The sequence below is a fragment of the Nomascus leucogenys genome, chromosome 13 (genome assembly GCF_006542625.1).
Source record: "Nomascus leucogenys isolate Asia chromosome 13, Asia_NLE_v1, whole genome shotgun sequence".
Taxonomy (NCBI): Eukaryota; Metazoa; Chordata; class Mammalia; order Primates; family Hylobatidae; genus Nomascus; species Nomascus leucogenys.
Window position 1 is genome coordinate 57322759 of NC_044393.1, and position 23923 is coordinate 57346681.

The window sequence follows — 23923 nt, forward strand, 5'->3', positions numbered from 1 at the left end:
TAAGACTATCTTATAAACTGCTATAGAGTCAGCAGAGATCTTGGAAGTCATCAAATTCAACCTCTTTATAGATGAGGAAATTAAAGCCCAGATAAAAGGGATTTGCCTGTGCCTTATGGCCATCAGTATCAAAACCAGAATCAAAAGGCTCTTTCCATAGCTCCTCACAATGTATAAACATTTTGCAGAAAAGTATGGGCACGGAAATGCAATAATCTGGGTTTTCAAGAAGAAAAAATGGGCTCTAATTAAGCAGAGAGACAAAACAATACACCTACAGGTGAGACTTTAGGGATATGCAGGACCCAAGAAGTTACCTTCAGTATCTTTGAAGGGCTGAAATGGGCTGGGATAGACGAACCAAAGGGCAATCTAATGAGTCACAGTGAGAAATATCCAACTAAAAAAGGAAGTGCTCTACACAGTCTGCCTTGTTTGATGGAAATTCCCAAACATATTTCTCTATTCAGAGAGATTTCCTGATTTATTCTCAGTACTATAACAAAGCAGAATGCATACTCACCTTGGGGGCGGTTTCCCTTTGGCCTCACACTGGATTACAATATTCTCCCGAGGGTCAATAATGTAATCTTTTGGAGACTGTTGGGTGATGGTTGGAGGTTGTACCACTTAATTGTAGAAAAAAAAAACATGTAAAAAAATAAATCATTTAAAATCATAACAGTAGCCATTTTTTCCTGTATCAAAATCACTTACCTTAGACTAAATATGCTTCAAGTATTTTTAGTAATTTCTAGTGTAGCAGCACATACTTCAGTAGATTTTTCTGCTAAAGGTCTGCTAAAACTGCGAAGTCAAGTTTTAACTTTCTTTTGGTAACTATGTGCACTTGCAAAGTTCATTTTCCCACACTAAAAGTTTGGGGAAATAATTATCAATACAAGCCTAATGTTAAGACAGTTTCTTTTCTGATGTAACAATGAGAAACTCTTTTGATTCCTTTGGTTCAAATGATGTTTTTCAAAGCAATTTAAGTTATGATAAATTTGCATCTTTCTTAAGAAAGAGTAACAGACTTAGGTCATTAGTGTGTGCTCATATAAATCAATATATGTTGGGAACAAATACATTTGAGAAGTTAATATTAAACAGACTGTTAAATTGGAGATATGACATCTCTTATCAGAGCCAGGAGGTAAGTGAATTAGGAACAAAGATAAAAGAGTCTTATTTAGAAGATAAATGGAATTGAGGAAGTTCTCTGTCCTAGGGGACAGTGTTCCCATTTACTCTTCAAAGTGTTATCTGATCTTTTATTATCAAATCCTATGGGGAAACTGTTCTGACCCAGAACAATCTAATCTGAAGAAAGCTGTATCTGGACCACTAATGCTCTTCAAGGCGTTCTAAGATCACCATGTCCTTCTTCTTGTGAGATCAGAATTAGTGTTATGACAGGAAGGGACTAAAGAATAATTTTTTACAACCTCTTTTTTTCTTACTCAGGGCAGCAAAATGGCTGGACTAGGAAGGCACAAAGGAGAGACCTAAACTCTCTCAACTGGCTCCTGGTAAGAAGCCACTGCTTGCACAACTCCATGGAGAGCTGTTTACGTAGACCAGTGGTTCTCAACCAGGGGCAATTTGTCTCTACCCTTCCAGGGACATTTGGCCATATCTGGAGGCCATTTCAATGGTCTTGACGGGTGGTGGTGATAGCGACAACTTGTAGATAGAGGCCAGGGATGTTGCTAAACATCTAACAACGTACAGGATAATTCCACACAACAAAGACTTAACTGGTCTCAAACGTCCATAGTGCTGAGGCTGAAAAGTCCTGAGGGAGATGACAATGTGCTTGGCACCCCTGGAGCTGTGCAATGCAGTGGCCATACCACAGCACCTTTCCTCTGCATCCGGGAAATTCCCCCAAGGCCCTCTCTTGGATTCTCACTGTTCTTTCCTTTCCTGCTGCATTTGACATTCTGGCTCATTTAAGGTTTTTGTCTTCTGGATCTTCCCTTTCCTCTCTGCCCATACCTCTGCTTCCTTTGTGAAACTTCTTCCACTTGCCAACCAAACATTTCTCAAAGCTCAGTAACTGCCCACTGTTCTTGTCTCTCTTGTGGTTAATTGTTGCTAGAGCTAAATGTATCACCTCCACATCTTCAGTCTTACAAATCTATAAACCCGGTTGTGTCCTCTTATCTTGTCTTCTAGTCTTATTGCCATCCACAAGACATCTTTTACTAAATATTCAAATAACAGCTAAAGCACAAAAGCTAGCCTCATTACTGTTATCATTTATTGTGTACTATTATATGCAGGGTACTGGGCAGTGTCAGTTTCCCTTCCCTTTGGAATATCCCATCCCCCTCCTTGTCTTTCCAGCTGCCCTTCCCACCTCCGTCATGCATATGGAATCCTCATTTTTCTAGCCTTGTCAGTTTCCAACGTGGCCTGATTGTTAAGCACTAGTCTGTTTCTTACTAGCTGTGAGATTTCAAGCCAATTTCTTAACTTCTATAAGCCCTAGTTTCCTGAGAGGGAAAATAAAGTTTAAAAGTAGTATCTACCACCTAGGATAGCTACTGGGATTAAGAAAATAATTTCTATAAAATTCTTAGTTTATACCAATGCTATAATAGTTCAATAACATCAGCTATTTTAAAATTATTATCATAATCATTTTTATTTGGACCAGATTCACCTTTGAATGATCCTTCAGGCTCTGGGAGTATATAGAATTTGGGATAATGGAAGGAAGCCTAGAATTCCACATCCAAGGTATAGTGGCCATAGGGAGTGAGGGAGGGGATTCTTAGGAGTGACTCAGTTAATTCCCTGTGCTTTTCTGGGAGTGACACAGGTGCAAATCTGGTGGCTTCAAAGGCAGAGCTTCTATTCACAGGTCTGCAGCAGAGCTGGCTCAGATGTCACTCCTAACTGCCAGGAGTTTACTGTCTGTATATACCTCCTTAAACAGTGCTTCAGTCACCTGCTAATTAACAAATGCTTTTGAGTAGTAAGAAAAAAGTGATTTTACATAATTTTCCTGATTAATGTAACATCAAAGGAAATTATCAAATGCCTGAAAATTGACTATTTTTAAACTAGGTGATAAATGCCACCTAACTGTCAAAGGCAATGGAAAGTTTTGCTTAGATCAAGCCACTCAAAAACCATGTGAGTGGGAGCTGCTTATCTTTTGTCCACTTCAAGATAAGATTCAAGTTCGCTGGGTTAGTCTACTGATGGCACCTAGAAATACTAGCTACATAGTCACGAAAGCTAAAGAAGTATAAAAGGACATATAGCTGCCATCTTGTGTAAAGCTTTTGCCTGCACCCACCTTCTAAAAGACACGAAAAGACCTATCTTTGTTCCAGAAAGCATTAATTAGCCTTTACAACAGATCAGCATTCTCTCTAAAGTTTGAGAATTTTCTCATTGAGTTACATCAGATGTGAATAAAGCTTGGAAGTTAGCAGAGCAGCATACTGGTAAAAGAAAGAGTAACAGCCAAGTTTTCAGAATTCATGCAGATAATACATTACAACTGCTTCTTGGTATTGAAATACAATGCTTAGCTACAGTAAACACACGTGCTTAGAAAGACAAAGGTCACAAAACATGAAATTGTGCATTTAAATCACAGTATTAATTCAAAAAGCAAAGACACTGTCACATTTTCACACTGCCTAGTAATTTATAGAAGGACACTTACAGTCTTCAAGAAGTTTTGCTTTTTCCCCATCAATATCAGCAGGTAAGTGGGCAAAGAGGATTAAAGAAAATCAGATGTTAATAATAAGAACGTTAGAACTCTGAAGATAAAGGGGCATCTTGTCTATTTGATTTGATCTAATAAAACCTGTATAGTGAAGGTTGAATTTGTGAAGTTGCAAGAGGAAGAAATTTGCATTAACGGTTTCCTTTAATCTTGCAGCAGCTTTCCCACATAAACATATGGAAGAACAAAAGCAATGCTGTAGGCAAAAAAGAGTTCTTCCAGGAATAGGAATGACGAATTCCATTCCATATATGTTGTGCTGGACAAGTAATTATGTTCAATTTGAAAAATAGCTGAAATCTACAATTAATTTGAGTTGTCACATACTGTGTAGTGTCTGGTCGTATTATCCCAGACATCACTATGCATATGGTAATAATACCTAACAATGGGACATTGCTACAGTGATAATGCCCATGCAAGCCAAGTCCAACAGTAATTTTAGATTTTTATATTTCTATTGTTAATCTCCAAAGTCATTAATTGAACTTTTTAGACTGTTAGCAGATTTCTGCTTCATAATTTCTCAATCACTCAGGGGTTGCTGGTACCCATACCACAGAGATGTTCATGTAGCAGAGAAACGATGTAAGAAATAGGGGCAGGGAAGAAATTACATTAGCATGCAATTCAAATCATTCCACAGTGCTGTCTGTCGTTACTACTTGCAGAGGTTAATATAGGAGCACCTGGGTTTTTCTGTGACTCTCTTTTCATCATGGTTATGCCTGTTCTCCATTAGCAGTGATAATTGAGTTAGCCATAGGTGACTGTTTCCCTCTGATTGATAGACTGAACAGTCAGATTAAGGGGGAATATATCTAATATGAGAGAGAGCAAAAGCATTTCTCTCAAATGCTTTTCTTTCCCTCCTGTGTATCTGTCAGGGCAAATGCTTACTTAGGCATTCCCACTCCAATGGGCTTAAGCAATTGTATATTTTTTTGAAAATTGAAATTAAGGTCATTGGATGAATTTTTTTTTTAAATAAGAAAAGCATTGCATTTTATTGTACTTTATAGAAGCACAGCAAAAAGTCAACAAAGTGTGGGACAAACCACATCTCTCCTTAATGTCTTCCCACTGGCAGTTGCAACCTCTATGGCAATAATAATAATAATAAAAAATAAATAAAAATGACATCCCAACAATTGAATTGACCCAGGAAAGTGCTATCTTCCTTGCACCTTGGAAAGCTTGCCAAACAGATATTCTATTCAGGAAGCTAATGGCTTCAAAGAGGTCATGCAGGTGAGGGATAAAGGAGAAATCGATTCTGAAGTACAGTAATTGTCCAGATTTGAAATTTTGCTTTCCATTTGCAGGAAAAGTGACCGGGTGGAACTTATCTTTATTTTTCACATTATCTTTATTTTTCACAAACAGGCCACCCAGAGCAGAAAGAGCACAGTATATATTTACCACTAGGAAAATGGAGAGCTAATACAGTAGCTGTTGTGTGCTCCATTTTAGTGTTTTTGCATATTACTTGTATTTTCAGCAGTTGCATTTTGGCATTTGACCACATTGTTTAAACCAAATAAGACTATTTGTTAGGCTCTAGATAAGATACCTTTCCTAGTTCCAGACTTACATTTAAGATTCAAAATTGGAAAGTGAGATGCGCCTTGTCGGAAGCAAGAAAAATGAATTATGGGGTGGTTTAGGGATTCTGAGGGGCACGGAGTTGGCAGAAGGAGCCTCCCCTCATCTTTGCAGACCACCCTCAGCATATGACGGGCAAGAGTAAAGTGGTGAGGGGATGAGTGGGGAGGTCTCCATGATCATTTTAAAGTGGCTCATATAGTTTTCTTGCAGGACTGCTTCTCTAAAGAGTCGCCTGTTGGGAAGATCAGGCAGCTTGCACAACTCTATCCTTCTCAGGCCATCCCCAGCAGGGCAGACAAAAGGCACCTGAGGGGGAAGAAGGAGAATGACAGGGAGGGAATTGTGAGTCTGACCATTTCAATGGCCACTTCTACAGTGTGAATCTTTATAAACACCAGGTGTTGAAGGTAAAAGCCAAATTAATTTTGATTAGCTTTTCAGTATCACACAGACACCCTCTCCATTCACGCAGTTCAGAGTGATGATAAATGCTGGGAGGCTTTGACTCCTGGGCCTAACAGCTTTAAAATGTTAATACTTACGATCAAGAGGTACTTCCAGTGCACTAATCATCTGGCACAGGAAGAGAATCAGGGGCACTCGGCCCGCAGATAAGCGCTTCTTTTTCGGCATTATTTTAAGCTGCATTAGCTTAACTCCTGCTGAGACCCACACACTGAATTTCCTTTTCTTCTTTCACAAAAGATTTTGTGAAACGTTGTGTGCAACGTTTAAGTAATTTTCATGCGGGAAACTGAAAAAGGATAGAGTAGGAATAATAATTATAATGTATTAAAAAGAAGGAAATGAAGAGCGGAAGTCTGCAGCACAGAGAACTAGCCCTGTATTATACACGAACTCTAAAAGAAAGTTAACTTTTAAATATTTAACTCTCAAGACTGGAATAATCATTTATTCATAAATCAGCTAAAATCAGTTCAGAGATATTAGTAGTGATGTGAAGCATAATCTGTCTACCATCCTTACGATTTTTCCATTTTAAATGGTATTTGTATTATGAGGGTTCAGAGGCTATCATGTCTTTCCCAATAGATCAGGAAAACTTGGCTTTTAAGCTGGTTAGAAAGCAATCACTTTGTGACTTTAGAGGGGTAGCCTAGTGGCTTCTCCATTCTACAGATTATCTCTGGGAAAGTTCAGGGGATTGTTGTAAATTTGCTTCAAAGCCAAAACACTAATTTACCAGACGAGCACTGACTATTCAGGTCTTCCCCATCTCCCACCTAGATTATAGCAACGAACCTAGCTGGGCTCTGAGTTCGGGTCTTCCTCGCTGTAGTCACCCTCCTTCACAGTGCTGATTAGTTTTTTCTGGAAGGCCTTCTCTGGTTAAATATTGGGAGTAGCCATATGTGATCCCTCAAATAAAGTCCAATGTATCTTTAAACAAGTACTTAAAAACCTGAGTCATCTGGGCTTAATTCCTCCTACAAACCTGACTTCCTTTTATTTCCATATAACCATTTTTTGGTTTGATGATTCTTTTCTGTTTTTCTTTCTTGTGTCAGTCCTTCGATATGCCTCAAATTTTCCTGCCTTCTTGTCTTTGTTTATTCTATTTCATTTGCCTTTATCCACCATATTTTCTTATCAAAGTCTAATTTATTTCTTATGGATCAGTTAAAAGGTCACCTCCAGGAAACATTAGCTGATCACCCAAACTAGAAGTTATTTCACCACCATCCCTGAATCCCTGAAATTCCTTGTTTTAAACATCACATACATAGGTATATATTAATAAATAGACTGTGTGTGTACACATATTTTATACATGCTCTCTACTCCTCCAGGAAAGGATTTTGTCTCTGTCATCTTTGTAGCCCTCTCCCAACACCTAATATAGCCTGCCTTGCATATTGGAAGTGTCCATTGCAAAATGGAGAGCATGAACACAAACATATTAATAGAAGATTGAGATCTATCCCACAGCAAACTCCTACCTGAAATGATAGGTTTAATCATGTCCTCTCATTCATGAAGAGAGGTGGGGCAACCAATGACTCTCTCAAGAAGGTGGGAGGGATGTTATTATTATAAACTGCTGTACCTCCCACAAGTTAAAGTACTGAATTATTTATGTAATTTTTATTTGTATAATTGTATATTTTATGATGTCCATCTTTTCCAATAAACTGCAAGTCTCCTCAGGGCAGGGATGGCATCTGTCCTATCCCCCACTGCATCCTCATAGCCCATCACAGTGCCTGGTACATGGCAGGTAGTAAATAAATATTTGGAGGAAAAAAAATGAAAGGAGAAAAGGGGAAAGAAAAGGAAACTTTACAATCTTTGAAGTTGAGGTTACGTTTGGATAGTTTGACTATGATCTACCTAAGGCTGTACTTATATTTATACTGCTTGGTTTAAAAACCAATCTCTTGTTAATATGATCAAATTAGTTGTATGATCACATCTGTGTGTGGAATAGTGCTTAAATGTCAAAAGGAAAATGAAATAATCCTAATAACATATTTTGCTAGCAATCAAGTTCTGATTTGAACATGATTAAAACTGTAGTAGGACACTTCTTGCAAAACAAATTTTAAAAGATATGCCAGGCTGGGTGTGGTCACGCTTGTAATCCAAGCATTGTGGGAGGCCGAGGCGGGTGGATCACCTGAGGTCAGGAGTTTGAGACCAGCCTGGCCTGGCTAATATGGTGAAACCCCATCCCTACTAAAAAATGCAAAAATTAGCCGGGCATGGTGGTGGGTGCCTGTAATCCCAGCTACTTGGGAGGCCAAGGTGGGAAAATTGCTTGGCTGCAGTGAACCGAGATTGTGCCACTATACTCCAGCCTGGGTGACAGAGCAAGACTCCATCTCCAAAAAAAAAAACAAAAAACAAAAAAAGAATATGCTAAACATAAACATTATACTTACATAAATATTATTTTGTGAATAAAACATCCATATTATTTGGCTTCATTTAAGAGCCAGGAAATGTCTTTCCATATTATAATATCCAAACATTCATATCCATTAAGCATTGAGACACAGGTATAGAAGCTCACTCAACCATTTCTGAACAAATACAAACCAGACTATCTTTCTGTGTATGCAAAGCACATCTAGATCATTTAGTCAAATTTAATTAGGTCTCTCATTAGTTTTTGGTTGAAACACTAATTTTGAATTCACATAAGCTTTAGGGAAGTTAAAAATAAACGTACACAAATAGCATTGAAAACATGCGGATCTTACATATTATACATATTGAGATAAAACAAAAGAGCCAAACTCTGAAAAGGAAAATGGTTTATTTGTCTGATTTCTGTGTCATGCTAATGGAGATTATTGGACTTAAGTGCCAAGTTCTCCAGACAGGGGCTGGAGAACTAATATACTTTCCAATAGATGTACTAATAAATTGTAACACCTGTAAGATCTTAAACAGCTACATACAATTTCTGTTGTAAGTTCTTCATGTATTTTGCCTGGATGTATTAACTATTCACCCTCCAATATAGAGAAAATCATTAGACAAATTCATATAAAAGAAAGTATCAATCAACCTCTATGCTTTTTCAGAGCATACATGGAGTAAACTATTACACATCAAATCACAGTGTTTTATAAAGAAAAAAACTGCATTTTTAAGAAAAATTGAAAGCACTTACTTAAAGAGAAATGAGTTAATAAGTCCTCATACTGCTGGGAGGTCATGAACTACGATAACTGAAGATGAGGGTTCTCCTCAGAAGTTTTAAGTTAAACTGCACCATTAGCCACAAATCGTCTCTAGTGTAGGTTCTGTTAGAGGAGGATGAAGCAATGGTCCAGCCCATCCTCTGGCTCCTGCCCATGGAAAATCACCCACTCTTGCAACGTATGCCCTTATAGGTGAAAATCCAAATGCCTAAGGACATCATTAAGTCCCCAGCACTCAATCAAACTGAAAATCAAATAGAGCTACAGAAGACTGAGATTTCTCTCGATGAGAGTAATGTACTCTGCACACTGCACAAAGAAAAACTACCGCTTTGCATTCTCGATATTGACGTCAATTCTTTGACTCAGTAGGAGCCCATCTGCCTTGTACTTTACCTTGGAAAAATGATGGTCATTCTTCATTAAGTGAGAATCATGAACTAAAACTAAATTGTTAATGTAATTATACTACGATGAATAAAATCCCAATTTGAAATAGCAGCATGATTTTTAATCAAGGCTAAGGAGTATGTTAGTACAATATAGCTTACAATGTACAAAAAATATTTGCCATACATATTTTAAAGCATGATTGAATGAGATAAATGGTAGATTCGTCTTCTGAAAAACAGATCACCCTTATATTTAAAATCACACATATTGCTAAAAGGACTGAGAGTAATGATAAACAGCAAAGCCTTTTCATATCTCATTTAATTTAACTTCATTCAAAGCAACTTTTCGTATGTTACCTATGGAACCTGTGAAACAGAAGGGGGAAAAGTTCCCTTCTTTGATAAACTTTTCATCATTGAAAAGAAATGCAATTCAAGGTTCCCTTATTTATTTTGCCTCAAATTCATATTAAATCACAGAGCAAATATTCCCCTGCATTACTTACTATGTATTTCAAAAGAAAACCCTATAGTTTTGACAAATGATTCACATCAAGCCGGAGAGAAACAGCTCTCCTGTTGCTTACTTAAGAAGTCTTGTCTTTAGAAAGAAAATAAAACCTTTCTTTTTCTCTCAAATGAAGGAGGAAATTATTTTAATTTAAAAAATCAGCTCTCTACCAGAATTCGAAGGCCATGCATTACTTGCCATTTCATTCTCCTCTATTTGGGCTTTTCAGCATCCCAGCATGGATGGGTTCCATGGTGGTTGAACACATAACATGATCTACACTCTCCAAGCAGATAAACAAATATGCTTATGTGACTAGATGCCCTTTGACACACTAACTATTGCTCTGATGCCTCATCAGTGGCTCGCCTCAGTGACTGGATAACTAAGTGGGTATGACATCATCTTGACTGTGAAAGACATTTTTCAGCAGTCAACTTGGGGATGGTCACTTTTTATATTTCAAATATTTATCTTAAGGAAGAAGTACACAAATGCACATCTCTAGCCATGCTGTGCTTTTCAGTCGCAGATTTTAAGTCTGAGACTGTGCAATGACGACTAATAATTAACACATCAACAGAGTCAATTACATCTACACCACTACACAATCATTAATGCACCTCAGAAAAAAGTAGTCTGGGATAATAGGACTATAGAGATGATAATGATCAAACAAGACAAACTGTGAGAAGCTTTAAGGACCATGTTTCTAATTTCCTTCTAGTCTAAAGGAATCTTCCACAGTAGAGCCTCTACCAGGAATGTAGTAACTAGAACCTGGACTAGTACCTAAGGAATGGTGAACAATAAACACGTGGTTTTTACCCAAATAACAGATAATGGAACAACATCCTGATAATAGCTCAAAATCTCTACTCCTCAGAGCACTATAACTAATGATCTTATTTGATATTCACAAAAACCCCAGAAAACAGAAAAACAGGTATTTCTACCCATTTAACAGACAAGAAAATAATCCAGTCATAATGGCTACCATTCACGGAGCCTTTTCCATGTGCCAGGCACAGCGATGAGTCTCCTCCAGGCATTAACTTATCTTCCCAACAATTCCAGAAGGTAACTTCTATTACATTTCTTAACTTACTGATTAGGAATTCAAGGTGTAGGATGGTGTCACCTGCTTAAGTGTCATGTGATATGTGAAGTACCAGATCTAGAGCTCCAGTTCTGGAAGGTTCTAGAGCTTTTAGCCATCTCACACTGCCACACCCAGAGAGGTCCCTGGCATTTCCCTCCTTCCTATATCCTCTTAATTTGTAATTAGTCAATAAGCAAACAGAATTACCAAGTTTAGTTACTGATGCTAAAAAAAGAAAACCTCTAATGGTTTCTGAATATCTATGGAAGATCTTCACAGTGCTGCCCATGGCACAACTTTAGGAGCTTCTTCACACCAGATTCCATGTGAATAGGACCCCATGGACTTCTACCACATGTGGGCCCTGGCCTTCTAAAGGAATAACAATTTAAGACAATGTAGACAAGATGTACTTTAAAAAGTTAATTTTACAAGTAGGCAGTGTGTGCACATGGTACAATATTCATAAGGTACAAAAGACCATAGAATGCAAAGTAAGCAACCAGCAACTCCCTTTCTCCCTTAGGAAGCAGTCATTATTACCAAGTTTTGTGAATCCTTCCAGAGAGAGTTCAGGCATAAAGAAACATAAAAAATATATTAAGCAATAATTTAAGGACATTTTAGATTTAGAAAATTATTAAAAAGCTTATGGGACACTGACATTAGATTATAAAAAATACCAAGGTCTTTTTGAATGAAATCCAGTTATTTGCAACACAAATGACCATTTGAATAGAGGATTTTTCACATCTCTTTTACTTAGCACAGCAGTAACAAGAAAGAAAATAGAACAATATGAGGCAATGATGTAACTGCGAGATCTAAGACAAACGATGAAGCACGGTTAATGAAAAGCTCATTTAGTGCTATAAATTTCCCTCTACACACTGCTTTGAATGTGTCCCAGAGATTCTGGTATGTTGTGTCTTTGTTCTTGTTGGTTTCAAAGAACATCTTTATTTCTGCCTTCATTTCATTATGTACCCAATAGTCATTCAGGAGCAGGTTGTTCAGTTTCCATGTAGTAGAGCGGTTTTGAGTGAGTTTCTTAATCCTGAGTTCTAGTTTGATTGCACTGTGGTCTGAGAGACAGTTTGTTATAATTTCTGTTCTTTTACATTTGCTGAGGAGAGCTTTACTTCCAACTATGTGGTCAATTTTGGAATAGGTGTGGTGTGGTGCTGAAAAAAATGTATATTCTGTTGACTTGGGGTGGAGAGTTCTGTAGATGTCTATTAGGTCCACTTTATGTAGAGCTGAGTTCAATTCCTGGATATCCTTGTTAACTTTCTGTCTCGTTGATCTGTCTAATGCTGACAGTGGGGTGTTAAAATCTCCCATTATTATTGTGTGGGAGTTTAAGTCCCTTTGTAGGTCACTCAGGACTTGCTTTATGAATCTGGGTGCTCCTGTGTTGGGTGCATATATATTTAGGATAGTTAGCTCTTCTTGTTGAATTGATCCCTTTACCATTATGTAATGGCCTTCTTTGTCTCTTTTGATCTTTGTTGGTTTAAAGTCTATTTTATCAGAGACTAGGATTGCAACCCCTGCCTTTTTTTGTTTTCCAGTTGCTTGATAGATCTTCCTCCATCCCTTTATTTTGAGTCTATGTGTGTCTCTGCACGTGAGATGGGTTTCCTGAATGCATGATCAAGTGGGCTTCATCCCTGGGATGCAAGGCTGGTTCAACATACGCAAATCAATAAATGTAATCCAGCATATAAACAGAACCAAAGACAAAAACCACATGATTATCTCAATAGATGCAGAAAAGGCCTTTGACAGAATTCAACAACCCTTCATGCTAAAAACTCTCAATAAATTAGGTATTGATGGGACATATCTCAAAATAATAAGAGCTATCTACGACAAACCCACAGCCAATATCATACTGAATGGGCAAAAACTGGAAGCATTCCCTCTGAAAACTGGCACAAGACAGGGATGCCCTCTCTCACCGCTCCTATTCAACATAGTGCTGGAAGTTCTGGCCAGAGCAATCAGGCAGGAGAAGGAAATAAAAGGTATTCAATTAGGAAAAGAGGAAGTCAAATTGTCCCTGTTTGCAGATGACATGATTGTATATCTAGAAAACCCCATTGTCTCAGCCCAAAATCTCCTTAAGCTGATTAGCAACTTCAGCGAAGTCTCAGGATACAAAATTAATGTACAAAAATCACAAGCATTCTTGTACACCAATAACAGACAAACAGAGAGCCAAATCATGAGTGAACTCCCATTCACAATTGCTTCAAAGAGAATAAAATACCTAGGAATCCAACTTACAAGGGATGTGAAGGACCTCTTCAAGGAGAACTACAAACCACTGCTCAATGAAATAAAAGAGGATACAAACAAATGGAAGAACATTCCATGCTCATGGGTTGGAAGAATCAATATCGTGAAAATGGCCATACTGCCCAAGGTAATTTATAGATTCAATGCCATCCCCATCAAGCTACCAATGACTTTCTTCACAGAATTGGAAAAAACTACTTTAAAGTTCATATGGAACCAAAAAAGAGCCCGCATCGCCAAGTCAATCCTAAGCCAGAAGAACAAAGCTGGAGGCATCACGCTACCTGACTTTAAACTATACTACAAAGCTACAGTAACCAAAACAGCATGGTACTGGTACCACAACAGAGACATAGATCAGTGGAACAGAACAGAGCCCTCAGAAATGATGCCGCATAGCTACAACTATCTGATCTTTGACAAACCTGACAAAAACAAGAAATGGGGAAAGGATTCCGTATTCAATAAATGGTGCTGGGAAAACTGGCTAGCCATATGTAGAAAGCTGCAACTGGATCCCTTCCTTACACCTTATACAAAAATTAATTCAAGATGGATTAAAGACTTATATGTTAGACCTAAAACCATTAAAATCCTACAAGAAAACCTAGGCAATACCATTCAGGACATAGGCGTGGGCAAGGACTTCATGTCTAAAACACCAAAAGCAATGGCAACAAAAGCCAAAATTGACAAATGGGATCTCATTAAACTAAAGAGCTTCTGCACAGCAAAAGAAACTATCATCAGAGTGAACAGGCAACCTACAGAATGGGAGAAAATTTTTGCAACCTACTCATCTGACAAAGGGCTAATATCCAGAATCTACAATGAACTCAAACAAATTTACAAGAAAAAAACAAACAACCCCATCAAAAAGTGGGCAGAGGACATGAACAAACACTTCTCAAAAGAAGACATTTATGCAGCCAGAAAACACATGAAGAAATGCTCATCATCACTGGCCATCAGAGAAATGCAAATCAAAACCACAGTGAGATACCATCTCACACCAGTTAGAATGGCCATCATTCAAAAGTCAGGAAACAACAGGTGCTGGAGAGGATGTGGAGAAATAGGAACACTTTTACACTGTTGGTGGGACTGTAAACTAGTTCAACCATTGTGGAAGTCAGTGTGGCGATTCCTCAGGGATCTCGAACTAGAAATACCATTTGACCCAGCCATCCCATTACTGGGTATATACCCAAAGGACTATAAATCATGCTGCTATAAAGACACATGCACACGTATGTTTATTGCAGCACTATTCACAATAGCAAGGAGTTGGAACCAACCCAAATGTCCAACAACGATAGACTGGATTAAGAAAATGTGGCACATATACACCATGGAATACTATGCAGCCATAAAAAATGATGAGTTCGTGTCCTTTGTAGGGACATGGATGAAACTGGAAAACATCATTCTTAGTAAACTATCGCAAGGACAAAAAACCAAACACCGCATGTTCTCTCTCATAGGTGGGAATTGAACAATGAGAACTCATGGACACAGGAAGGGGAACATCACACTCCGGGGACTGTTGTGGGGTGGGGGGAGGGGGAAGGGACAGCATTAGGAGATACACCTAATGCTAAATGACGAGTTAATGGGTGCAGGAAATCAACATGGCACATGGATACATATGTAACAAACCTGCACATTGTGCACATGTACCCTAAAACCCTAAAGTATAATAATAAAAAAAAAAAAAAAAAAAAAAAAAAGAAAAGCTCATGTGTGTGAGACTAATAGCAACCCTGACTGAGGATGGCACCTGTTCCACACTTTCCAGGCTTGTCCAGCCAGATATCTGATGACAGTTGTCAGGATTGGCTTCTGGGATGAGAGAGCTGATTGGAAAAGGAAAGATGGTTGGGGAAAAAGAGGAACGAACTAGTTCTTTGCAAATGAAAGGGAATTTCCTTCTTCATCCCACCTTCCAATCCAATCACAATTCACCAAACAGAGTGGGGAGGAGACTGCTCCACCCTGAATGCCTGCCATGCTCACAGTTTTTCTTCTGCATTGACCTCATCATTCTGACCAAGGCAAAAAGAATCAGAGTGGGTGTTCAGCCTTTGTCTGAACAAAGGCAGGGAGCCACATAGAGCCTGTGAGTTGACTTGGCTGCTTGTGAGGCCCTGAAGAGTGACCAACTAAGTGGTAACAAATTCCTTTCCCATAGAGAGGGTGAATGTGAGAGAGAGTGAGTCAGCGGTTTGGAGCAGGAACAAAAGCCAAAGGTCAAATAGAGGCAAGGCAGTAGGAGCAAGCATGAGTAAGCAAAAGATATGAGGCATCGAGTGCAAAATGAAGCCAGTGGGCAGCAGAGGATCAATAGAAACAGAGACAGAGAAGAGCTGAGTGGCCATGACATCACCAGAACACTGGATAGGTGATAACAAGCACCTACTACTCTTGCACTACAATAACCAGGCCTCTAAATTTCTTGGTACCCCAAACAACGTTCCAATTCTCTGTGAAGTTTGCCACACTAGTGACTGAGGTTGAGACATCTTCCTGTCTTTCTCCAGTCTTGTGTATTCTACAACAAACTTTCATTAATATGGTAGGTAGACTGTCGCACTGGTGGCCCCAGGAAGCAACCTTCCCAGTATCCATGCCCTTGCATAGTCAACTCTCACAATGGCTGTGGGCTTGGCCATGTCACATGCTTTGGCCAGTGGGATTTTTAGCAAGCAATATGTGAACAGAGGTGTGATGACCATTTGCACACTGCAGCTTATCCTCTCGTAATGTTCCCTCTGGGAAGTATGAGCCATACTACTGATGATGAGAAGCCAGTGGAAAGAGATCCCGGGAGATGAGAGACCATCCTGGACTCTCTGGCCCCAGCTGAGCTCCCAGCTAAAAATAGCTGAGCCAGTGACTTTTTAAATGACATGCAACAGAAGAACCATCCTGCCAACCCTCAGGATTATAAGAAAAAATAAATTGTTGTTTTAAGTCACAAAATTTAGGAATGGTTTATTATATAGCCATAGATATCTGTAATAATGAATTAAGATAAACTGAAATTGGCTGTTTCTTGCAACAAGAAACATACTAACATGCACATTTAGGAGGACTGATGATCCAAATGTGCAGGTCTCATTACAAGGTCATGGCCGAACCTAAATTAGTAAATAGTGTGGCAACGTAGACTTCTCTTCAAAACTAATCTATCCTTTTTGGTTTTTCTAGATACTTCTCTATATATATGTTGGTGCAGCCAAAGGGCACATACTTAACTTACCTTACAGTCAGAATAAATAGAAGGTGGTTAACACTGACCATTATTTTAGCATAAATTTGTTTATGCTAAAATATTATTTTAGCATAATTGTAAATTATGCCTAATTTATTGTCTTAGGCATTATATTAATTTATTTCTAATGCAGAATAGCAAAGATTAAGGTAGAGAACAGGATGAGAGTCCAATATTGTTAGTCTACCCCTCCTACTTTCCCATCTCCGTGAATCATACTAGAACTCTAGCTGAGCTCAGCCCCAGCTTCTATTCTTCTCACTCTCCCACAAAACAGGTAATCTGAAGAAAGCAGGGAGGAGAGAGGGGCAGGCCAAACCACAGGGACAGGCCCCTTCCTTCCTCACAAAGTCCACTTTTCAGCTGATTCCCTTCAGATTAGAAAACAGAAACAAAGTTCCATTTAAAAACAAAAATGGAAAGTAGGAAACTGCTCTAAAAGTGAAGTCTGAGAAATGAAAATTTAATTCTGAATATGGGTCTTCAGAGCAACATATTCAGAAACATTTGTAGAGTCACTGAAACAAGCTCTAGCTCTATTTATCTTCCTGTAAACTGAGATTTCTACAAATAGCACTGAGAAGATGTAAGGATTGGAAATAGTTTATTAAAAACTTCAGCAAAAAAAGGCCCTTCAGGATATTAATATTCTAAACATGCTATACCTTATCCACTTGTCAATAAAGCAACACATGGCAAAATGGTAGCCATTTAATAGTAAAAAATAGCATTTTGAAATGCCAGGCAGGCTAGTCACTTTGAAAAATATTGTGTCACATTTCAAAGATAAACCCTGCTATGCTTGCTGAATGGTATGAACCAGTCAGGGTAGGGACGCAGTGCACAGGTCAAAATCTCAATGTGTACTCCTTTCCTAATGAGTGCGAAGGGTAGTAGTGCAGGGAGAAGAGAGAGCAGGAGAGAGAATTAACCTCATGGTAGATGTCCATGGGGTACTATTCACGTTCTACTCCAGTAAGAAATTGACCTAGAAGTCTCAGTGCTTAACATAATACAATTGATACTTGGCCTGTTCTATTGTCCAGTGTGGGTGTGCAGGCACCTCTGCTGGAGGCTGACAGAGATGCCACCATTTTGTGATGCTGCCGACTCAACAAATGTCTTCCAAAGTCCCCATGCTCTCCTGCTCTTACCTTCCTCCAACCAGAAGTGATGCACACACTTGATCTTTCGCTCACAACCCATTGAGCAGAAGTAGTCAATGACTCCAATTACCAAAGAGTCTGGGAAATGCTGGGGTGTGGGTGGAATATTTAGTGAACACTAGTATTTCTGCCACGGGGAGCATGGCCTATTCACAATCAATCTGAAGTGCTTTTTCTGAAAAGAGTTTCAGAAGTGACATCCTAGAGGATGGCCATCTTATTGTTTCATCTTGGCGATTAGTCAGGGAGCAGGATGATGATGATGATGATGATGATGATGGGCTGTGTGGGTGCTAGCTAGTTGAAGCTACCTCCTCTGTCTTCCTCCCAGCTGCATCTATGAATCATTCTTTTCTATAGCTTGTGCTTCCCCCAAACAAGGGCCTGAGCATGTGGATTGGGAAGGCAAAAGGCTCAGATTTACCAAACCCAAAGGGCATCACTCCCAACATGTCACAGATTACTATAACCTTCCTAGCCACATTTCAAAATATATTTTGCCAATGTATCCAGGCTCTCTGTAATCATAACGGAACCATGAAAATGAGAAATAGAGATGGACATGACGTGAAGAATTGTATTTTCCACTTGCTATCAGTGCAGGGGAAGGTATATTATCACAAATCAAATAGCTGAAAATTCTTCATTCCAGCCAGAGGCTGTTTCATATAAAGAACAAATCTCAGTCACTTGCTGATATGCATGTTGTATTATAAAGAACTTACCAGCAAAACAGCAGAGTAATGCATGAAATATTTAACTCCTGGTGCATTTAATTTTCTTTATACAGGCTATGTGAATATCTGCCTTTATAAAAAAAAAAATCAACGAGTGGCCATTTGTTTGCAAGAAAATTTATCAGGTTTACTCCAAAGAGCATCCCTCTCCCAAGCATTTAGAATATAAATCAGTTTCTTGGAAGTTAAATATTAACTCCTCAGGAGACCACGTCCTCTGTGAAAGGTAAGTACACAAAAGCATGAATGTTAGAAACAACGTTCTCTGTACTGTGAGATTTAATCAACCCAACAATTTAAGAGCTTTGGAATATTCTGCTGTCTCAATGTGTACTCCTGCTCAATTCTGCTGTCTGTGACTTCTCAGGAACCACTTTTTCTATAAAACCACACTCTCTTTTCACCACCACTTAAATGGACTCCATAGAAAGAATATATTCCATTGCGATGATTTAAATGGACTCCATAGAAAGAATATATTCCATTGTGATGATTTGAAAGAAATGTCAATTCAAAGAGCAGTTTAGGTAGAAATAGAGCGACCATACAATCCACAATTCCACTGCTCGGTATATACCCCAAAAAAGGGAAATCAGTATATTAAGGAGAAATCTGCACTCCCATGTTTGTTGCAGCACTATTCACAACAGCCAAAATATGGAAGCCATCTATGTGTCCATCAACCCATAAATGGATAAAGAAAATGTAGTACTTATATATAATGGAGTACTATTTAGCCATAAAAGAGAATGAGGACAAAGAAAAAGCAAGAAAAGAAGAAATGTTGTGGAAGTAATATATTTCCAAGTTATGTTGTGTTTATTCTTATCATTTTTATTCAGAAATTGTGGTAGTTCACAAATAAACTGGGCTAAAAATACTTACAAAAATTAATTTCTTTAAATATATTAAAGGAATCACAAAGATTTCAAGAAAAATTTACTAGAAGATCCCCTGTAAGGGCTTATGCTTTGAAGGTCTCTAAGGTCTGCCTTCCTAGACTTAACACTGAATTATGAGAGACAAATCTGCTATAATAGAAAAGAGTCAAATAAGCCAGCCACCAATAATGATGGTCACGGAGATGCCAGCACAGAGGGAAAAACCAAGACCAGAAATGGGAAGACAGCTAAAAATTAGATCCTTTGAGGCTGCTGGTTGTTGGGTCTAGGCACAAGCAGGAATGGGGAAGCAAGTGCCAGCCACATGGTGCTGTCTCAACCAAGGGAAGAATGAGGTGAACAGGCCATGCAAGTCTGCCCAGTCCCCTCTCAGAGAGGAGTGGGCTCGGGGCTCTCAGCTGAAGTTGAGCAGTGGTTTCTGGGTGGCATCACTTGCTGCACCTGTGTCTAGTGAGGCCAAGTTGGATAATATGAGAGGCAACATTTTGGGGAGAAGGTGATTCAAAAGCCTGGCAGAAGTGATCTATGATCGCATCACTACACTCCAGCCTGGGTGACAGTGCAAGACTGTTTAAAAAAAAATCAAAACAAACCAGAAAACAGAAAACAAAAGCCTGGCAGAGCATCCAACAGAATTTACGAATGAAAGGATTGGGTAAAGAATGAAATTCAGGGAGGTGGCAGCAGAAAGAGTACCAGGGAGACGCCTAAGAATAAGATTTGAGACCAAGGGATGTGGGAGATAGAATCTACAGACATCATTAGAGCTGGAAAGAATAACTGCATATAGTTTTTATGAGGTATTGGGTGTGGGTGTTGCTCAGGAACGGGCAGAAGAAATGGCTAAAGGTCCTACTTCTGCGTGGTCAGCTGGCTGAGGATTAAGCAGGCAAAGTTGGGTGGCTTCTTGCCTGCCAAAGTTGAACGCACCTCACTGAGCAGCTTCTTAAAAACGTCCAGTTAGTCTGTCTGAGGAAGGCTTTCCAAATTTAGGTTTCTGTCTCCTTTGAGAACTTTAAATAAGACTATTGTAGGCCCTTGCTAGAGTATAAAACACTAATTGTTGCTCTCCAACTCCTCTCACAAGCCTTGCAGAGAAAACAGTTTTTATTTTTTGGAAGATCTAAATGTATTCCATTCTATTCACATGTACTCCCCAACCTAAAATAAAAGTTAAAGAAATAGCCTTCCAGAAATAGCTGTAGAAGGCCTGTTAATACTCAGCAGGAGCTTGGTTTTAACTTCTGATTTTTATCAAAGTTGGTTATAAGAATAGGAGATAGATAAATCTCAGTGTTTTCTCTGTCCATTTAACTAAATCAAGACACCTAGTTCTTCTGTACAGATTTGGTAAATTGGACTAAGCCATCAGACAAGCCACCAAGCAAGATGCAGGAAAAACGGTCATGTTTGAAAGATGTACTTTGGTTTGAACTGAGAGCAAGGGTATGGATGGAGACGAGCTGTCCTCTATACATTTCTGCGAAAATTTTGCTCAAGATGGGGAAGCAAGTGACAATAATCTCTACGTTGGATGCTGAATATTTTAAGTGGAAGGCAAGCCTACAAAATTGAGAAGAAAGTGCAGGCTACTCTGCAGAGGCAGGAATGTCTGAGCAGACTTTCAGACCAGGACATATCTGAAATGACAGAACTTAAAGGGAAGAGTTGTCATTTTTACTAAGAAGCTTTAAAGCTGCAGCATTATCTCAGCGTCTAAGGCACTTAGAGTTCTTTGTAGGACTGGCTTCAAACATTTTATTAACAACATTTATTGGATACCCATGAAGTTTTAGATGCTAGGGGGGATTCAAATATGAATTCAACATAATTCACACCCTTGAAGTGCTCAAAGCTGGGCTTGGGGGTGGGCAGTGAGCTGTATGAGAATATAACTAAATGCAAAACAGTGTGGTAAGTGCTCCACCAGGAGCTGGATCTAGGCCCTATGGGAGCAGAAAGTAAGATGTATCCAATTGTGTTCAAGAGGGAAGAGGAAAGACTCTGGGCGGTGAAACCTGAGCTCTACCTTGCCCTGGAAGAGTAACAATAATACTCCAGGGAGAGAAGAGGGAAGCCATGAGTAAAGTCCAAGCGTATAGTGTGTTTCTGGCAAGTGCCCAGAAGGGGATGAAGGATACTAAATGAGGGTGATGAGGAAGAAACGTAAAGTTGGTGCCCGTTGTAAGGGGACATAAATGCTGTTACTGAGTTTTGTTTTTATGCTAATATCAGATGAGTTTCAAAGTGCTAAGCTGGGTAAGTGAGTTAAAGAACTTTTCTTTCAAAAGGATTATCAAGGGTGCCATCTTCTCACGCACAGAGTGAAATGTGCAGGGAATTTTAGAGGATTCAATTAAATTTAACTCAATCACCTGAATATCAATTATGTACAGATCGATGGATGCCTGAGACTGGGAGTGGTCAGAGAGGAGACTGATGGCAAATAGGCAGGGGGGAGTTTTTCTGAGTACTGTGCTCAGTAGCAGGGATGACAGAAGGCTGCTGGGGCCAAGTTACAATTATTTACAATGACAACAATATACTCGGCCTCCTGCTCCTATCACTACCCCAACCACGAAACCACAAAGCTACCAGAGACTGCCAAATCCCTGGCTGTGGCGTCCAGGCGATTGTTAATCATTGTTCTAAAGAATAAAAATCAATAGTTTTTCCATCCTTGGCATAAAACATAAGAGAATATCTCGCAACCTTAGTTAGGTAAATTTCTTAGCTATGACACCAAAAGAAAAAAACTGATAAACTTAACATCATCAAAATTAAAAACAGTTGCTCTTCAAAAGAAACCAACAAGAAAATGCAAAGACAAGCCACAGACTATTTACAAATCATATATCTAATAAAGGACTTGTATCTACAACATGTAGAAAAACTCTTACAATTCAAAACTAAGAAGACAAAACAACTCAATAAAAAGATGGACAAAAATTTCATTAGAGATTTCTCCAAAGAAGATATACAAATATCTAACAAGCACATGAAAAGATGCTCAATATCATTTATCATTAAGGAAATGTAAATTAAAACCACAATGCGATACTACCACACACCCACTTGAATGGCTATATTCAAAAAGACTGATGATGTCCAGTGTTGGTGAGGCTGTGGAGAACCTGAAATCCTCACATATTGCTATGGAAACATAAAAACATATAGCAATTCTGAAAAAACAATTTTGCTTTTTTTTTTTTTTTTTTTTTTTGAGACAGGGGCTAGCTCTGTTGTTCAGGCTGGAGTGCAACAGTATGATCTCAGCAAACTGCAACCTCTGTCTCCTGGGCTCAAACCATCCTCCCACCTCAGTTTCCCAAGTAGCTGAGACTACAGGCATATGTTCTACCATATCCACCTAGTTTTTTTATTGCTTGTAGAGACCAGGTTTCACTATATTACCCAGACTGGTCTCAAATTCCTGAGCTTAAGTAATCCACCCACCTGGACCTCCCAAGTGCTTGGATTAAAGGCATAAGCCACCATGCCCAACCTGGCAATTTCTTAAAAGTTAAACACTCACTTACCATACAATCCAGCAATTCTACTCTTTTACCTAAGAGTAATGAAAACATATAACCACACAAAGACTTGTATGCAAATATACATAGCAGCATTATTTATAATAATGAAAAATTGGAAACAGATCCAATGCCCGTTAACTGATGAAATAATAAGCAAAATGTGGTATATTCATATAATGGAAAAGTGTTCAGCAATAACAAAGAATGAACTACTGATATATGCAACAGCATGTGGCATGGATGAAACCTCAAAACTATGCTGAGTAAAAGGAGCCAGACACAAAAGACCATCTATGATTCTACTTATATGAAATCTTTAGAAATGCAAAAGTATAGCCAGCATGGTGTTTCACACCTGTAATCTCAGCACCTTGGGAGGCCAAGGGGGGCAGATTACTTGAGATCAGGAGTTTAAGACCAGCCTGGCCAACACGGCAAAACCCAGTCTCTTAAAGTATAGCCAGGCATGGTAGTGCACGCCTGTAATCCCAGTTACTCCGGTGGCTAAGGCACAAGAATCACTTGAACCCGGGAGTTGGAGGTTGCAGTGAGCCAAGGACTGAACTCCAGCCAGGGCGACAAAGCAAGACTCTGTCAAAAAAAAAAAAAAAAAAAAAAAAGAAAAAGAAAAGGAAGGAAGGAAGAAAGAAAGGAAAGAAAGGGAGGGAGGGAGGGAGAGAGAGAGAGAAAGAAAGAAAAAGAAAGAAAGAGAAAGAAAGAAAGAAAGAAAAAGAAAGGAGAAGAGAAGAGGGAAGGAAGGAAGGAAGGAAGGAAAAGAAAGAAACAAAGGCAAAACTATAGAATCAGAGAACAGATTAGTGGCTGCTGCGGCCTGGGGTAGGAGAGGAGACTGACTATAAACAGGCAGGAGGGAACTTTGTCAGTCGACGGCCGTGTTCTGTAGCTAGGTTGGGGTGAAGTTTGCTGTTAAAAATGCACTTAAACTCACCAAACTACACTTAA

At 39.0% G+C, this 23923-nt stretch overlaps 1 protein-coding gene across 47 annotated transcripts in view; it reads right to left on the reverse strand.

The window, feature by feature from the left end:
- NRCAM (neuronal cell adhesion molecule) overlaps positions 1-23923 on the reverse strand; it is a 314145-nt gene that overhangs the window by 85031 nt on the left and 205191 nt on the right. For 36 of the 47 annotated variants that reach the window (XM_030826464.1, XM_030826448.1, XM_030826445.1 and 33 more), the window contains 3 exons: positions 5905-6116; positions 3689-3706; positions 524-629 (listed from right to left, as the gene is read on the reverse strand). In XM_030826464.1, the coding sequence (XP_030682324.1) occupies positions 524-629; positions 3689-3706; positions 5905-6010 (230 nt within the window). In that variant the 5' untranslated portion in view covers positions 6011-6116. The remainder of the gene's footprint in view (positions 1-523; positions 630-3688; positions 3707-5904; positions 6117-23923) is intronic. The other 11 variants (XM_030826471.1, XM_030826437.1, XM_030826472.1 and 8 more) reach the window with 1 other exon arrangement.